The 17,758-nt window shown below is 51.5% G+C and overlaps 1 protein-coding gene across 6 annotated transcripts in view; it reads right to left on the bottom strand.

Annotated features, from left to right (window-relative positions):
* Positions 1 to 774: 774 nt before the first annotated feature.
* Sh3bp2 (SH3 domain binding protein 2) overlaps positions 775 to 17,758 on the bottom strand; it is a 36,632-nt gene continuing 19,648 nt past the window's right edge. For 2 of the 6 annotated variants that reach the window (XM_035452620.1, XM_035452621.1), the window contains exons 2-13: positions 11,219 to 11,358; positions 10,065 to 10,167; positions 8,909 to 9,026; positions 8,430 to 8,500; positions 7,406 to 7,494; positions 7,038 to 7,106; positions 4,661 to 5,324; positions 3,744 to 3,852; positions 3,489 to 3,544; positions 3,112 to 3,193; positions 2,540 to 2,599; positions 1,895 to 2,032 (exon numbers count right to left, since the gene is read on the bottom strand). In XM_035452620.1, the coding sequence (XP_035308511.1) occupies positions 1,895 to 2,032; positions 2,540 to 2,599; positions 3,112 to 3,193; positions 3,489 to 3,544; positions 3,744 to 3,852; positions 4,661 to 5,324; positions 7,038 to 7,106; positions 7,406 to 7,494; positions 8,430 to 8,500; positions 8,909 to 9,026; positions 10,065 to 10,167; positions 11,219 to 11,354 (1,695 nt within the window). In that variant the 5' untranslated portion in view covers positions 11,355 to 11,358. Of the gene's footprint in view, positions 2,033 to 2,137; positions 2,264 to 2,539; positions 2,600 to 3,111; positions 3,194 to 3,488; positions 3,545 to 3,743; positions 3,853 to 4,660; positions 5,325 to 7,037; positions 7,107 to 7,405; positions 7,495 to 8,429; positions 8,501 to 8,908; positions 9,125 to 10,064; positions 10,168 to 10,908; positions 11,196 to 11,218; positions 11,359 to 12,822; positions 13,534 to 17,758 lie in introns of those variants that run through there. The other 4 variants (XM_027387167.2, XM_035452623.1, XM_035452624.1 and 1 more) reach the window with 4 other exon arrangements.

The raw sequence follows: 17,758 nt of genomic DNA, 5'->3' as shown, positions 1-17,758 counted from the left end.
CCACCAAGCGGTCCCCAAAGCAGGTGCACTGCACCACAGGATACACTCAGCAGACTCCCAGCCATAGGATCAAAACCTATTCTCATCCAGTCCTGTTTTCTATTTTACAGAAATGGTCACTGTAGTCATAGTGTGCATGGCCCCAGTTCCTCATTGAGTTTAGGACAGAAAGGGAGGAGAAAATGTGTGGTCCTCTAGGGATTGTTCCATGTACCCTAAACTTGACCATGGCATCCTGGTCCTTCTCACCTAGCAGACTGAAAGGAAACATCTGCCAAGAAGGAGGTAGACTCTGATTCCTGGAAGCAGATGGCCATTGGAATCCAATATTCGTCATTCACTGCACCCCATGATACCCTGGGGCCACAGCCTCCTACTTCCACGAATTTAACTCACCTAGTCAACTACACACCTCCAAAACACAGCAGGAATTTGGGGTTCCAAACAAAAGCCCTTCTCACTACACAGCAGTCACTGGCTACTGGGCACAAGTACAGTCCTTGATCTGGTTTATGTAAAAACCTTCTCCAGTCGGGCTGGAGAGATGGCTCAACAGTAAACAGCTCTGGCTGCTCTTCCAGAGGACCCTGCTTCAATTCCCAGTATCCATGTGGCAGCTCACAGCCATTTTTGTAACTCCAGTCCCAGGAGAACTGACACCCTCTTCTGGCCCCCGGGGCACCGGGCATACACACAATACACACATACATGCAGGCAAAACACTTATACACATAGAATGAAATAAAAATTGAAAAAAAACTTTGTTCTCCAACATAAAGTACAGTGAAGGCCAGATAATGCCAAGGTCTCTGCCAATCCTGACCTCCAGACACATTTATTGTCACAAAAAAAATTACAGTCTAGATGGCTGTACCAAGGGTGTACCTGGCAGAAAGAATTTCATGGCAAAAACTGAGGGGACCAATTGAAACCACCAAACTATTTGGACACCTGGATGCCATTATCCCCGCCCATCCTTGACCTATCGAAGCCCCACTTACTCACTTCACTCTAGTCTGCACTTCCTGTGATGTATTCCTAGACCCACCCACTGGATTCCAACCTCCTAGCTCCTTCATGCACAGCTTCCCAGAACACTGCACCAGCACCAGCACCTCATACTCACTGACCTGCTCTAGACTAGGCTCAGCCACACCCGACTAGAGGCTGCTCACAGGCAACAACCAACTCTAGTACCACGCCAGTCACACAGTAGGAACTCAAAACTGCTAATTATGGCTTTGGAGTTCGGGCTCCAGCCAAGACTGACTGATCCAGATGGATCCTGATCTATTATTTAGCTATGTCCCCAAGTCAGTTCACTTAGCAGCCTGGGCCCTAGAAGACTAAAGACCACCCAGTAGGGCTGCTGTCAGTAGCTCTCTACCTGGACACTGGTGATGCTCAGTAGAGCCTGTTGTCCCCTCAGTGTCAATCAAACCCTGGCCATTGAGACAAAAGTTATCTCTGATTTATTAAGAGGATGGTCCCTCCTTGAGCCTGTGTCTTATCATTGCTATGGGTCCTAGGACTAGTCTTAGACCCCATCTAACTGCCCCAGCCTTGCTTGGTCCCAGCCCACTACAGGGTGGGTATGCTATGGGAACCAGATTTTGTGTCCTCGATGCTCAAGAAGCACTTCATCATCAGCCCTGGATTCTTGAGGGGTGGCACATGGAGGGGCTAGATGGGCCAAGTCAGCCAGCCAGTCCTCTCGTATTTGTGGCCTGCTCCAGCCTGGGACCCAGTCTGTTCACTGAGTCTGGGATACTTGTTGATGACGTCTGGTGTCAAGCTCACTCCTGCTCATCTTCCCATGCAAGCCAGTCTCCATCTATGTGGCAGGGCTGTGGCCCCATCGCTGCTTCCACCCAACAGCTGTGTGGAATGGATGTCACCTGGGTCCAGTGTAGCCATACGGGTGCCTCAGCAACAGGCTTTGATGGCTGGGCAGCACATGAGTGTGGTAGTGCTCCACCATGCTGCCCACACTTGCAAATAGAACCTCACCTTCCAGGTAGAACTTAGAATCCTGCAGGGAAGAAGGTATCAGGGCTCAGCAGGGCCTGACTAGCCCATTGTCTCAAGCTATATCCTCCTCCCCAACCCCCTACCCCATTTTCTCAGAAGGGAATGGCACTGATCGTCAGGCTTACCCCCAGCTTGTCCATGTCCCCTCCCTGTCTGCCCACACAAAAGGCCTTGTATTCCAGAGCTCTCCTGTCAGTACCCCTGCATTAGCCCCAAGGGTCCAATGTGAAACCTGCTCTCAGGGAAAGGTCTGTGAATGAAACCAAGGGCTGAGGAGAGCTACCCAACACTTCTGGAGTAAGCTAAGGACAAAGCAAGGTTAGGAAATGAGGGAGGCTGAGGCCATGGGGAAGAGACGGAGGGCAAAGGACGGGGCAGGGCTGATGTTATTGAGGTACCAATCCAGTTCCCCACTGCCACATCCTGTAAGGGGGCCTCACTTGGCTCTTGATAAGCCTGGAGGCCAGTGTCTCCCACCCCACCCTCAGAGCAGGGCCCAGTCCCTCACCTTCTCAAAGATGCGGTAATTCCTCACTTTGTTAGAGGATTCATCCCATACAACCAAGACCTACAGGGAGAGAAATATGTAGCAGAAGGCTTAGAGGCAGCTGCAGGACTGGCCACCAAAGCCTAAGAGAGTAGCAGCAATTATAGGACTAGTTGCCGTGGCCCTTGGGGGCTAATATGAGTCAGAGACGGGCTACAGTACAGAGATAGTCCCTCACCCTGGGGGTCCCACTGCCCCTACAGAGCCCCTAGTGAGATGTAAGTAGCTACCATCTCTCACATGCCTGAGGTAGTGAGAGTGTACGTGATAACACCTGTACACTCAACCTCTTGCTATTTTTCCACTGCTCCACACGGCCTCCCTATTCCCCTGTACAAACCCCATCCTAATTCAAGCTCTGTGGCTCCAGTGGAAGGTAGCCATAATCACCTCCAATTTGTAGAAATCATTTAGTTTTAAGAACAGAGAGAGGGTGCTGCTGGGCATGGAACCCAAAGAAAGAATTCAGTTGAGGTGCCAACTCAGAGGACAGAAGGCTCTGGTGGCACAGCTGTCCTGCAACAGCAGCCTACCTTCCCTGACTTGGTGGAGGAGTTCCGAATGCAATACAGCCCATCCTGAGGCTCTCCACGGGGATTTGTAGCTTTGAACAACCTAAAATAAAACAGCCATGTTGGTGGGTGAACCTCCCTAGACAGCTTTCATAGGTTCCTTCTAGGCCCACTAACCACATGGCTTTCTGTCCACTCTTGGTTTCAGGTTGTAATAGAGGATGTAAAGCAGAGGGGCTTAAGAAAACAACAACAAAAGCCCCATTTAGACCCATTGCTATTGCATTTCCTCGCTCAGGCCACAAGCTTGAGCCTGGGCTTGCCCAACACCAAAGTGAGGAAGGGAGACAAGGGACCTCACGCTGTCACAGCAAGGACAAAAAACACTGTGCACTGACCTTTCTACCTCACAGGATTCTGTGGTGTTGACAAACACTGAGTTAGGCAGCGGCACCTGAAAGAGGCCAACAGTGGTCACTGTCAAAGCATCACCCTCCACATATCACTGCTCCCCCAGGGCTGTGCATGGTGTCATCTCCCTCAAGCCTAGAGTTATGGAGTTCAGGATAGCCAATGGAGGCCCCTAGCCTACTGCTCTCCCATGTCTGTCCACTTGCTATTGGGTGGGGCCTGGGCCCTCCACTCCAGCTTGCCTTCTCATAGTCCTCATCTGAGTCCTCCTCGCCAGTGCCAGCCTGTGAGGGCTGTCGGGACTTTTCAAAGGAGAAGCTCCTGAAACTCTGTCCATCGGGGGGTGATCGCCTGGAGCAATACGGAGGAAAACAAGAATATTATCACCCTCAGACACAGATAGGTCACCCTTCCTCCCCTCCACACATGACCCAACTTAGCATCAGAATCCTGGTGCCAGCCTTCTCTGGCCCTGTGGCTGTAACTGCTCAGGACAGCTTAGCTCTGAGACCCGTGCTCACTACCCAAAGGAGGCAGGAGTTATCATAGATCTGAAAGCCTAACTAGGAAATCAGGACTTCCATTAATACAGTGAGCACCTGAGGTGTTATTTAGTGGACAAGTGCATTAGGAACTGCCAGGGCCCAAGATCTACTATTGATTGTCTTTGGGATTCTGGCAAAGTCACAGTTCTCTTGAAGCTGTGAGGGGGTGGACAGATAGGAGGCTGAACAGTGCAATCTGACCCCAAGGAACACCCATGGTAAGAGCCCAGCACACTGCATAGGCAGCAGGTGGTACTCTTGAGCCTAATCTCCAGGCCTTTGGGGAGAATTAAAGGAAGCACACATGGCCTGAGATATAAACCCACATCAGATGGACAAAGATGGATATCACCTGTACCCCTGGATCAGCCAGGAATGGGGGAGGCTGGGGTGGTGAGGAAACCTTTCCCACTCTGTTCCTAATGATATGAATATGGTTCTATTGGTAATTTTCTTTTTTCAAGTCAATGCTTGCCTTAAATCTAGTAGGAAAATGGTGGTGGGTAGATTTATCTAGAGAAAGGTTCCAATGTGAAGGGAACTGGGTAGACAACAGACTGGGTTGAGAGAACCTACTGGCTGGCAGGCGGAGGTACTACCCCACCCAGACTCACTGGAGGTGAGGAAGAGGAGTCTTTTCTGGTCTAGGTAACACTGCAGGCCGAGCTGTAGCCTCAGGAATAGGTAACTTCTGCACAGGAGGCCTGGGAGCCACAGGGGGTACAAAGAGTCCAGGCTTGGCTGCCTCCCTTGGGGAGGCTTCTTCAGTTATCTTCAGGAATTTGGGCTTATTAGCAGGCACGGGTGGGGGCTCAGATATGGGCGGCCCTCGGGAAGACAGGTGGAAGGACTTGAGTTTGTCACAGTTCCTAGAGGTGGCAATGGCCATGGTGGCAGAGCTGGAGGCACAGCTAGTCCCATGGCTAGGGGTCCAGGGCTCTGGGCTGGGGTTCACATTGTCTCGGAAGCAAGGTTTCCGGAGGCTGGGCATGGTGGGTACATTGCCTAGTGGAGGGTCACTCATTCTCCGAGGGGTAACAGGCACCCTGGGGGCAGGCTCTACTCGCCTCAGGCCCAATGGGTCCTTTTTAGCATCCTCAGGGGCCAGCTGGCCAGCAGGACCAGCATCTGGAAGGCCTCGCTTAGGGGGTGGGGGTGGAAGTAAGGGGCTTGGGCTTTTGGAGGTGAAGGATTGGGCACGAGGCAAATCAGAGAAGGCTGGCTTCCGAGGTACAGGCACAGGGGGTGGTGGGTAGGCTGGTGGATATGTCAGGGCATCTGCAGAACAACAACAAAAAAAGCAAGTTGGCATCACCTAGAGGCTGGAGCACCACAATCCTCTACTAGCAACAGGCAGAAGGAACAAACCAGGTGTGTACTCCTCATGTCCCCCTTCAGCGAGCCAGCATCAGCTGATTCAGTATGCATCCTTCATGGTCTCACCCTTGCCCTACCTAATGGCTAATACCTAGCCCACCACCCAGCTTTCCCTGGACCCAGACCACCAGTGATACCTGGCCCTTCCCATTCATCCCCCTGAAGGCAATCCAGACAAAGTTCCTACAGCCTAGATGTCGCATGAAGAGCTATCAAGGCTCCCACAGATAGAAGTAAGCAGAGTGAGGATTCCCAGGCCTTCACCTGAGCAAGGGAAGGGTGAATTCTGAAAGAAAGAGGTGAGCAGGAAGTGCCAGAACCAGTGGGATGGAGTTGAAACAAGCTAAAGGCACTGAGTGACACCTAGCCCAGATGTCATATGGGCCAGCAGGAGAGCAGGCCCAGGAACAATGAGAATGATAGGAGTGAGGCCCACTCAGTCACAGGGAGGGGTGGGGATGTCCCTCAAGAGGTAAACACAGGAGACTGAAGAGAAAGAAGGGTCAGAGTGCCAGGCAAGTGGAGGCATGAGACCAGTGATGAGGAGGGGAGGTCTAGAGAGGAAGAGGGATAGTGGCAGAGAGTGTTCAGTGGAGACTGAAGTCACTCTCCATGTGTCTACCTACAGCTCAAGGCAGAGCGTCTTTACTTTCCCACTCTTCGGAGCTGGGTGGTCAAGGCAAGGCCTGAGGCAAGAAGGTGTGAGAATAGGAAATAAAAGGCACAGACCGGTAGCCAAAGGAGTGTTGCTAGAGCTGACCCCAAGGAAAGGAGTAAGGACACGGTGCCTACAACTGGTGGGAAGAAAGGTGAAAGGAGGGCATGGGGAGGCAAAGGTCAAGGCCCTGGAGGATGGGCAACAGAAGACAGAATATCACTCCCAAGACTTAATGATAGACAAGACAAAGCTGGAGTGTTCTGAGGAGGAAGCAGGGAAAGTACAAAGTATAAAGAGGTAAAGGTCAGAGGGCAGGACAGAGACTTGGCCTTCCTACCTAGCCCTGGCCTTCCCTGTAGCTCACACATATGGCTGTCCATAGCCCTGGCCTTCCCTGTAGCTCACACATATGACTGTCCATATACTCATCTGCCTCAGAGACTGTGCTTCAGGTGGTGCGGTGGACACTGAGGTCACAGTTGGCAACCTGGCCTACATCTATGGTCCACAGAGAACTTGTTGCCATGGGCAATGGACCTGCCTCAGACCAACCCCCTTCTCAATGTCCCTTTATTTTCAGCCTCAGCCTCTAGGACCACCATGGCTTGCTTCACCTGACGCTCCATTCACACAAAGTTAACCTGGGAGGTGACAGGAGTAGACAAGCAAAGCCAATCCCAGAAAGGAAACTGAGACCACCCAGAGCAAGACCACAGCCTTATAGGCATGGTGGTAAATGTTTTTAATTCCATTCTCAGGAGGCAAAGGCAGGCAGCTCTCTGAGTTTGAAGTCAGCCTGGTCAGGAGAGAGTCAGGACAGCCATAGCTACAGAGAGACCCTTTCTCAAAAACCAAACAAACAAAAAGAATCACCAGCATAGAGGAAGCTCTGTTCTTGGTCCCAGTCCCCAGTCCCTACCCACCAAGAAACTCCCAGACCCAGCTACCCTACCTACCCTCAAGCTTCATAGGTCCCGGGGAATCAGGCTCCAAGTATGAGTCGTCGTCATCTTCATGTTCATAGTCTACATGTAATGAATGGAAGATGAGACACAACATAGCCCAGGGCGGCTCCATGCAGAAACGGATGGCATGACCCACTGTGCTTTGGGAACAGGGCACTCGGGAGACGGGGTTGAAGACGAGGAGGAAGGATTTGAAACCTGAACTCACACTGGTGGAGGTCAGAGGCAGAGAAGCCACATCACTCTGTCAGAGGACATACAAGCAAAGCTAAACATACATTTCTCTCCTTCTAGGCAGCCCAAGTGGGTTCACTGTCAGCAGTCAAGTGGATATATGGCAGGTGCAGAGAAGGTCTTACCTTCATTGTCAGTGGGGTATGGAGAGAGGCTGATATCTACAGGTCGCTCAACTGCACCGTAGAAGCTGTCTGTGTCTGAGCTAGAGTCACTGAAACCCAGAGCAGGGAACAGGCAATGAGCACTAGACCAGTGGTGCCCTTGCATGTAGGAAGTGACCCATGCACACACACTCCCCACACCACAGATGTCAACATCCACTTGGGGACCCATGGGCACACAGAGATATGAACACATACAGATACAAGGACAACCCCTCACACATGTATATAGACAAAAGAAGAAAAATGTCATAAAGAAAGACAGTTGGACATATGCGTGGTTCAAGGAAGGACAGACATAGGGACTGGAGGCTTGGGACCATCTATGGGTACCACCTCTCTGCCTGACTGTGTTTTTTTGTAGCCCTTACTGGCTAGATGCCTCAGAGCTGGGTCTACATGTCTGCCTCCTGTCCAGTGAGGCGCAGTCAACCCTGGACTGAGATATTGCAAGATGCTAGGCTAGACCAATAGCCAGGTGCTCTCAATTCAGTCCAGAGCCTCAGGGCACCCTTGGGGGTTCCCAGCCCTCTCTAGATCACAGTTTCACTATGATAGTGAAAGTGCCCCTGCTGTTTGCTGGATCATCTCACAAGTGAGAATGCAGAGACCAGGAATGACTGAGCTCCCAAGGGACAAAGTAGACACAGGGAGTTGGGAATCGAAAGCCCTGAGCTGTAAGTGCTGGGCCTCCATAGTAGGGGAGGGGAAAAGCACATGAGCCCCAAACAAGAGTTACAAATAAGTACAGCAGAATGACACACAGTCAGAGCTATAAGACTGACAAGAATAAAGATGTTGCAAGCACACATATGCATGATCATGTAAGCAGTATATGCTTCCACATACATGAAGTTTACCTGGTACCTCCACAAAAGCCTTTATGGAAGTCATTATAGCCAAGCTCCTCCAGGGACTGGAAGGGAGCCCTAGGAATCAAGAAGCCCTAGGGACTACCATTCACCCATCACATGCCTTGGCATACCTGGTGTCTAGAGGTAGCTCCTTCTTCTCATGGAAGTGGCCAATTTCCTTGCGTAGCAAGGCCATCCAGCTCTGTGGTTCAGGAACAGCCATAGTAAATATGATGCTGCCCAGAATAGGGTCCCACTTCACCTTCCTCTGACCACGGTCTCCCTGCTATGCAGTAACCACCAAGGTCCAGGGAGGGGAACCTAGCTAGGTCCAGCCTAGACTGTGTGGCTCAGAGTTGAAATCACCCCCTCAGATTGCAAGCTGCCCCTCAGCCCTTTCCAGGCTATACCCTGCTGGGACAGTCTCATGGTGTGTACAGGCACCAGGCTGTGGGTCTAATCCACCCAGATGCCCATACACCAACCAGGTCTTTCTCCTCCAGGTCCTAGCCTCCAGCCTGGAGGCGACGGGAGGCCAGATCCTGGTGATCAATGCGCCCCTTCAGGCAGGTTCTGCCAGGCTCCTGAGGCCCTGCTACCTGCTGATCACCTTGCGTTCATCCTCAGAGGAGGCTGAGAAGAACCACGTGCGGTGCTTCTTGCTGATGTGAATGATCTTGAATGGGAAGACATTGTTGGATGTCGTCTCCTCGGCTGCCCGCATAACTCTGAAGTCACAGTGCCAAAAGTCACCAGCTTGTCCACTCTCAAGAAATTGGATCATCAACCCCACCCATGAATTGACTTCAGCACTCAGCATCATGCCCTGGGGAATATCGACAAATCTGGACAGTCTCTGCCTGCTCATGCTCTCAGTAGATTATCTAGATGCTTCAGGGGAACAGCAGAGTATGAGTGCAGGGTCTGTGCAGACCTCCCAGGAGAGCAGTGTGCAGAACTCAGAGACATGGCCCCATTACTCTCATTGCTCCTCAGTGTTATTTCATAGAGATACTACTCCCCCACTCTGTCCCATGCAGCTCCTGGACTGCCTCTCTGCTCTGTGGCCTGATTCCCGATACAACGCTTTCTCAGACATCAGTCTACCTGGGTGAGTCCTGCTGGCTGGGCATTTGGACAGGGTACCTGCCTGGCCTATCACAGGTCTTAGCCAGGGCCTCTCAGGCCTAGTCCATCAAATGGGTTGGACAATCCTTAGGGCCCAGTCACATCTGTCAGTGGGCTAAGTTCATGGCTTGGCTGGCACACCAGTCTGGGAAAAGTGACTAGGGAGAGTTTTGATTAGCTAGTGCCTAGGACTGGACTAGGGACCTGGTCTGGCTACTTTGGCAAGGCTGTCTCATCAAGGCTATAGTCAGGGTGAAGCAGGGGCCCAGAGCAACTTTAGAATAAGTAGAAGGGCTGGGTCCTTTATGGGGTGGTGAAAGGCTCAGACTAATGCTACAGGGCATAGAACCTAGGCCCCTACAGCCTCCAAGGCCACAGGATAAAATCAGGATGACCAACAGTCCAATATGTAGGCATTAACTCAGGTTATACCTGCCCATTAGTCTAGAAGCCCTAATAAAGGCTTCACCTCACACATATTATCCCACCCCCTTCCCTTAGGAAAGGCCAGAATATGAGGGGACAGCCAGCAAGCAGATTAAAACCATCTCAGGAAAGCAAGGGATGGACCGTGTGTTCTAGGGTGAGAGGAAAAGCAATTGGCATGGGGTTGGTCAGCAGACAGGATGGACACTCACCGGTTGTAGCCACTCAGGGAGAAGGCACCCTGCGGAGAGGCAGATGTGCTGGTCTTGAAGTAGTAGATGCAGCGCTTGTGGATGATCACAAAGCGTAGGGGCCCTGGGGACAATGCAGCAGCAGGGTGAGCCACAAAGCCACCAGTTAGCTCCACTCTGGGGCCCTCCTCAGAGGCCCTGTACAACTTGGGGTCAGACCTCTGAGACTGCAGGGGGTAGAACAGGAAGCGGGGGCTGGTGTGATGGCCCTCCCTAGGGTTTTCTGTGGGGTCAATACAGACACGTTCACTGGTACACTGACCAGTCTTGGGGCATCACTCCAGGGAAAGTCTAGCCACACAAAGAAAGGGAGTAGATTGAGGTTTCAAAAGACAGTAAGAAAGGGTGGAGCCTGGACCAGAGGCCTAAGAAGGCCATGGCAGCCTTGCTTAGAGCAATAGGGCTGCTGCATGAGGCAAGGAGAGCAGGGCTAAAGCACCCAGAGCTGGCTAATGAGAGCCAGGTATGAAGCTGTGCTCTAGCTCTACTGTTCCTGCCCAGAACAGCACCCACGTAGATTTGAGGGAATGTTAGTTATGTTTCTTCCTTGGAGGCTGTCTGTACATAGTACAATTGACCTGCACAGAGTCCAACAGTCCAGCCTAGAGCACATCAGCTAGACCACACAGGGGCAGGGAGTCTGCGGCACAGGGCAATGCAGGGGCAAAAGCATGGAGTGTCCATGCTGATCAGAGAGTTGGGCAAGGCTCTAGTGCTCTTTTGCCTTCAGCATGCTGACACTCACTCAGCTGGCTCCTGAGCTGGCACATGGGTTCATTCTGTGCCACATGACCAATCAACTCACCCACAATTAACACACAAGGCAAGAACAGCGTTGAGGGGCCAGATCTCTCAGGCCACCCTGAGGTCCCTCAGCCTTGGCTGCAGACTGAAGCTCTCATGGTCAGAACTGTACACCAAATGCTCATCCTATCTCTTTGCCTAGCTATACTAGGCTGGATCTTGTGACAAGGTGCAGGCTAAGGAAATTGACATCAGGTTCACCAGGTGTGCCAGCTACCAGAAAAGGAAAAGAAATCCCTGAAGGCCCATTAGAGCAGTAGAGAAGCAGGGCTATGTCCTCCCTTGGAGGTTCCCATGATTTGGAGACTCACATTTGAGCAGTTGCAGCTGGGTGCCACCCTTCTTGTGCAGGTAGCCAGCCTTGGCCACACCACCAGGCATAGTCAGCAGATTCTGGGCACCAATGGCCTTCATGGGGGCAGGCCAATGCATTTCCTCAGCTGCCATGAAGCTGCAATTGAAGCAAAAGAGACAGGACTCAGCTGGGGTAGACAGAGGGAACAGGTTGGTAGGGGTTCTTGGGAGGACATTTCGAAGATCTAGAAGGCAGTGTGGAGGGTCAGGTCAGTAGAGGAAGAAACTCTTAAGTCTTAAGCTTCTGAGTGAGATTCTGGGGGTGACAGCGCTACACAGTCAGTTCCCAATCCTCATGGCCACATACTTAACTCCAGGATGCTGAGCATTGTCCTTTTAGCATCATGAGTTCACCAAGCTCATGGCCCCATAAAGACCCATAGTAATGGCTGAACTATCAAAATCCTAACTTGGGTACATCGGGCTTTAGGCCATAGCTACTTAAGGTTCCTAGTTTGACTTTCCAGTCTCAGTTGTTAGAGCTATAAAATGGGAGCACAGAGTGGACTCAGCACACCCTTGTTGTCGGTGCCATGAGGACCATTTGGCCAGTTTGCTAGTATCCACTTCTTCAGCCCAGGACATCCTTTCTGTGAGGAACCCCAGGTACCAGTCACACCTGCCCCCTAAACTGGCATTGTTTTGTCAGTGCCACCACTCACCCCATCAGGTCCATCTGGAGACTCCTGAGGAGTCAGCCGCAATGGGGACAAAGTCAGTGGCCTGTTCTGAAGAAGTTGAGTGGCTAGGGGACAGATCCAAAAGGGCAGGCTGCTGGGACTCCTACTACAGTGCCAACCCCAAACACACACACAGAAAACACTCCAGGCCCAGGGTGACTCAAGCCTGTAAGCTCAGCATTCGGAAGGCTGAGTCAGGGAGATCCAGAGCTTTAGAAAATGAAAGCGGAAAGGATGGAAATGAAGCCTCTGTCAACTGTCAGCCTCATTCCATCAAATGTGTGTTAGGGAATTAAGTTCACAGGCTGCCTCAGCTTGGCTCTGAAAGAGTCAGTTGGCTACCCACCCTCGTCCCAGCCCCCAGATCCATAAACATCCAACGGCATCGGTCCCTGGTCCAGGCCAGCAGGAGCAGGGGCAAGATCAGGGCCAATGGTACCGAAACGGAGGCGGAGGTTTGGAACAATGGCGCGACCACACCCCCCTGGCATAGCCTTGAGGGGACCGCGGGTGCCAGCCCAGCCGTGCTGTGCTAGGAGGGTGCCCACGCGCGCGCGCGCGTACACACACACACACACACACACACACACACACACACACAAACACACACTCACACTCTCTCTCTCTCACTCACTCCCTGGCAGATGGACAGACCCAGCGTCAGGCTTGTAGTGCCCGACCGGCCGACTGTGGCTGGCCCACGCTTGCCTTTGTTCTGGATGGAAGCTGGAGTGGCTTCTGGGGCCCCAGGGACTTGCGGTCCCGGGTCGTGGTGCAGAGGCTGGGGGCCCAGGTCTATGGACTTGGAGGTCTGAGGTGAGTGCGGGTGTTCACACCCAGGGCTGGGGTCACAGATCCCGAGCTCCGGGATCAGTACTCACGGTGTCCACGCGGCGGGCACAGCCGGCTTCCGGGGGGCGGCCAGAGCCCGCCTTCCCTGAGCGCAGCGACATAGTCCCGGGCCGGGCCTACCGGCCGCAGCCTCGTCCCCAGAGCCCGTCTCCCTCCAGCCCCAGCTCCGAGGCCGCGACCCTGGACCCGCCATGCTAGCGGAGCCCCAAGGCTGGGGCGGCCGCTGGCTCCTCCCCTCGTGGGCGGCGGGGTAAGGGCTAGGGGCCAGGTGAGGAAGCGGACCCGCCCCTCCGCACGTCAGTTTCTCCACCCACTGCACTGAGTGTAGTGGGCTACGAGTCCTGAGAATGAGAGTCCAGAATGAGAGTCTAGAGACAAACAAGGAAGCCACCGATGCAATGAGGAAGTCCCGCTCACATCCCCAATACCTGAGGATCCCGAAGTTCCCGCCTGTGGATCCCCATCCACCTCACCCCTTGGATATGAGTTTCTGTAAAGTGGTACCCTACTTCCTCTGCTAGCATCCCATCATGTCACCTTGCCAATAGCACTCCATGGGTCTCCCTCCGGACAGAATTCCCCCAAGGAGTCAGGGGTCCAGCCCTTGGCAGCTCTCTGGGTACTAATCCCAGAAGAGTGTTTTCCTGGCTGCCCAAAGCTGGTAAAGTCCTTGTTGACCTCCTAGGCATCGTTCCTCCTCCTCTGCCACCATAATACAGGCTGTCCCCAGGATGGGCCACCTGTGACAGAGGGCAGAAGACTCTCTTCAGTGGCGGCTCTGATATATTTCTCCATGCCTACCCAGCTGCCCATACTAGGCACTTTCCCCTGGTTTCCAGCTCTCCAGGCCACTTCCCACTGCATGCAGCCTTGAAGTCCCTTTCTCACTCAAAGGGTCTGGCTGCCTAGTGCATTGGTTTCCAGAGGAGTGCCCACCATTTTACCCAGAGCACTAAGCTGCCTCCTTCTTCCAGCCACCCTGCAGATCCCCCTCCAGTTGCCTCTGAGCAGGCTCACCTTCCTCTTCTCAAGCCTCTCTTCTCCTCCACCAATTTCCCTTCATTACCTCCCAGCCAACACACTATTCCCATCACTTCTTTATTCTAAACATCATAGACAAAATTCTGCCATTTTGTGAGGTTGAGAGAGGGTCTTGCTCTGAAGCCCAGGCTGTCTTCTACCTTATGATCCTCCTGCCTCAGTCTCCCAAGTACTGGAATTATTGCTGTACACTATCACACCTGACAACACTGAAGCCCTTCCTAATTCAGTCCTACCCCTGCCCTCAACTTTTCTTGTGTGCTCCGCTCTGCCTTCCTCCTCCTTTTTCTGTCTCTGTGCACAGACTCCAGTAACCCAAGCTCATAAGAATTCACCTTAGTTCAAGCTGTTCCCACTACCTGTTGTTACAACCAAAGTAATTCAGCTTTTAAATATTATATTCCAAGAACACTAACCACATGCAAATTGATCCAGAAAATCAAACCAAAGAGCAAAGCCATGAGGCCAGTATCACCCCAATACCAAAGCCAGATAAAGATATCACAAGACATGAAAACTACAAAACAATAATTCTCTGAGTTTTGTTTTGTTTGGTTTGGTTTGCTCTTTTATGACAGAATCTCATATAGCTCAGGCTAGCCTTGATCTACCTGGGTAGCTGAGGATGACCTTGAACTTCTGATCTCCCTGCCTCCACCCCAGGCTAGGATTACCACACCTGGTTTGTGTAGTGTTGAGACTGAACCGAGGGCTTCATCATGCTTGGCAGGTAGTTTACCCACTGAGCTAGATCCCCAGCCTAAATCCCCCAGAACGTTTAGGCATAAACATTCTCAACAAGATGCTAGCAAACCAAATCCAACACCATGTAAAAAGATTCTATAACATGAACAAGAGGGATTTATCTCAGCAATTCAAGGTTGCTTTAATAGTTGAAGGCAATTAATATAACACACCGTATTGATAAAGAACAAAACCACATGATCATCTCAAAGATGATTTTGTTTTTGTTTGGTTTATTCTTTGTTTTTTTTTGTTTTGTTTTGGTTTTTTTGAGACAGAGTTTCTCTGTGTAGCCCTGGATGTCCTGGAACTTGCTCTGTAAACCAGGCTGGCCTCACAGAGATCCACCGGCCTCTGCCTCATGAGTGCTGGGATTAAAGTCATGCCAGAAGAGAATTTTCTATTCCTGACAAAGGGCATCTAAGAAAAACCTACAGTTAATATCACTGGAAGTGAAAGGCTGAATATTTTCCCTCTGAGAACAGGAACAAGGCAAAGGATATCTGATCCCATTGCTTTTCAACATTACACTGAAAGTGTGGCCAAGGCAACTATATAATAAGAAATTAGATGTCGGGCTCAGCAATTAATAGCTTGGCTGCTTTTCCAGGGTACTTGGGTTCAATTACCAGGACCCACATGGAAGCTCACATCTGTCTACAACTCTAGTTCCAGGAGATCTGATACCCTCTTCTGGCCTCCACAAGCCTTGCACACACGTGGAGGCAAAACACCCACACTCAAAATAAAACACAAATAGATCTATGGTCTAGATAAGAAGAAAAACAAAGTAATGATTAGATGACTTTATGTAGCATAAATTCCAAGGAACTGAGAAATTATCAGGACTAGTAAGTGAGTTTTGCAAGGTGGAAGGATGTGAGATGAATATATAAAAATTTCACTGCATTTTGTTACATGTACTAGCAACAAACAAGTCAAGAGTTTCAGTATTCCCTCTTCCAACCAGTTACCCGTGACTAGTAGAAGGTCCCATGTCCCTAGCCAGGGGCACATGATACAGCCTTCCCTCTATGTGGCACTGACATAGTAGGTCATCATTACCCCCATACATAGCGTTCAGGTCCAGAGCAAGCACCCAGGATTACTCAGCTAAGACAGACTGCCACTCCTGCCAGGTAGTTGGACTGAGGATTGCTGAAGAAAGCTGGAACAGAGAGCCCCACTCTCATCTGTCCAGAGCTGCTTCAAGGAAAGATGAACCTACCTCCTCCTGGCTCCATGCTTGGGTGGGACTAGGTACAGGAGTAGGGCAGTTTCAGCCCCATTTTGTTTCATCTAAGTGGCCAGCAGGGAAGGCCTGGCTACCACCCTACTGTGGGCAGGTTGAAAGCTTGTAGTTGGCCACTGACTAACTTTGTGGGAATGCCAAGTTATATTCCACCCTTACCTCTCCTAGGTATGTCCTCACTTCAGAGACAGAACTGACATCACAACCCCTTTTCCAGAGGACAAGCCCTGCCTGATACTGGGTAGATAAGCCCGGGTGACACCTGCTCAGCAGCCCAGCACCAGACCAGGCTGTGAACAGAAAGAGTATGTGGTACCAGTGGCGAGTATCATGCTGTGATAGAGTTCTTGGAGAATTTTAGCCCAGCTTGCAGACTATAGCACCACTTGTGCCTGGGAAAGCTAAAGGGAAACCAAGAAGCTCCTGGCTTGCCTGTGGATGCAATGAAGGCTCGTAGTTGACCACTGACTGACTTCCTGGCTAGCCACCTCAGTACTTACAGCACCACCCTGGCCCCAGGGACCTGATAGCTAAATTCAATTCATTCATGCTGAGGAACTAACAGTTCATGGGGCAGGAGAGCTCAGTCCCTTCTCTGTAGGAACAACAGGCTCAGTAGGCTGAGCCACTGTGGATGGGAGCTTTGTGAGAGAGAATGGAGATGTAAGTGCAAATCTCACCCAGCCCTCATCTTCTGCTGAGTCCCCATAGGTGAGGAGCCATGGAAGAGTCCACTTCTCAGAGTCCTCTGGTAGTCTAGCAACAAATCCCCTCCCTAAGTGGGAGCTGAGGTGTCAGGGTCAGGACTCACTTGCCATACTCACTGTGCTTCATGGGCAGTTTAGCTTGTAGCTGCAGGCCTCCCTCTGCACCAGGGCTTTGGGTATGTGTGGGTCACTGTCAGTGGTTGTGGCTAGAGTCTCTGAGAAGGTGTGTGATCATTATTTGTATGTACACACGTGGCCATGCATATGAGCCTGCAAATGTGCTTGTATGAACACCAAGAAGGCTGGACACCTGGCACACATTCTCCAGGTCAAGTCTCTCTGCTCCTGCACACATATTCTTACCTTCTCTCATAGTTGATCTTGATTCAGGTGGTCCTGCTGCCAGAGGCTGCTGGAGGATATGGACAGAGCGAGCAAATAAAAAACACTCATGCTGGGCGGTGGTGGTGCACACTCTGAGACAGGGTTTCCCTGTGTAGCTTTGGAGCCTATCCTGGCACTGGCTCTTTAGACCAGGCTGGCCTCAAACTCACAGAGATCCGCCTGCCTCTGCCTCCCCGAGTGCCGGGATTAAAGGCGTGTGCCACCACCACCCAGCTGTGGTGCACGCTTTTAATCCCAGGACTTGGGAAGCAGAGACAGGCAGATCTCTGTGAGTCTGGGGCTTGCCTGGTTTACAAAGTGAGTTCCAGGACAGCCAGAATTGTTATATAGAGAAACCCCCTGTTTCAAAAAACCAAAAACCAAAACAAATCAAAACGACAACAAAAAACCACTCTGTGCCACAAAGGTAGCCTGAACAAGTTCCACTACATGTAAATTCTGTGGCTTGTACCTGCCCTGGGGTTCTGTGAGCCTGCAGGGGTGAGAGGTCATTACCTATAAGGGTCCATACATAAGCTGTGGCCCTGTACTGCATTCCTGGTTGTCATCACAGGCTTTGTACTCATACAACGTATATGTGTGCACATTGGTACATGTGTTTATATACATGCATGTATGAGCCTATACATGAATTCAGGATGTGGCCTGTGAAGGTGTGGGCTCTGACAGCCCTTGACACCTGCCAATAAATGTCTGTGTGAAGGAACCAATTCCTCTGGTGACCACAACATCAAGGACTTACTGTCAACTGGGACCAAACCCGACTGCTTTTTGTGAAGCTGCAGGTCCAGGCAGGACTGGAGGCTCCCAACCCAA

The sequence above is a fragment of the Cricetulus griseus genome, assembly GCF_003668045.3.
Source record: "Cricetulus griseus strain 17A/GY chromosome 1 unlocalized genomic scaffold, alternate assembly CriGri-PICRH-1.0 chr1_1, whole genome shotgun sequence".
NCBI lineage: Eukaryota > Metazoa > Chordata > Mammalia > Rodentia > Cricetidae > Cricetulus > Cricetulus griseus.
The sequence above is the reverse complement of the archived record's forward strand: the minus strand, read 5'-3'. Positions and strand labels throughout refer to the sequence as shown.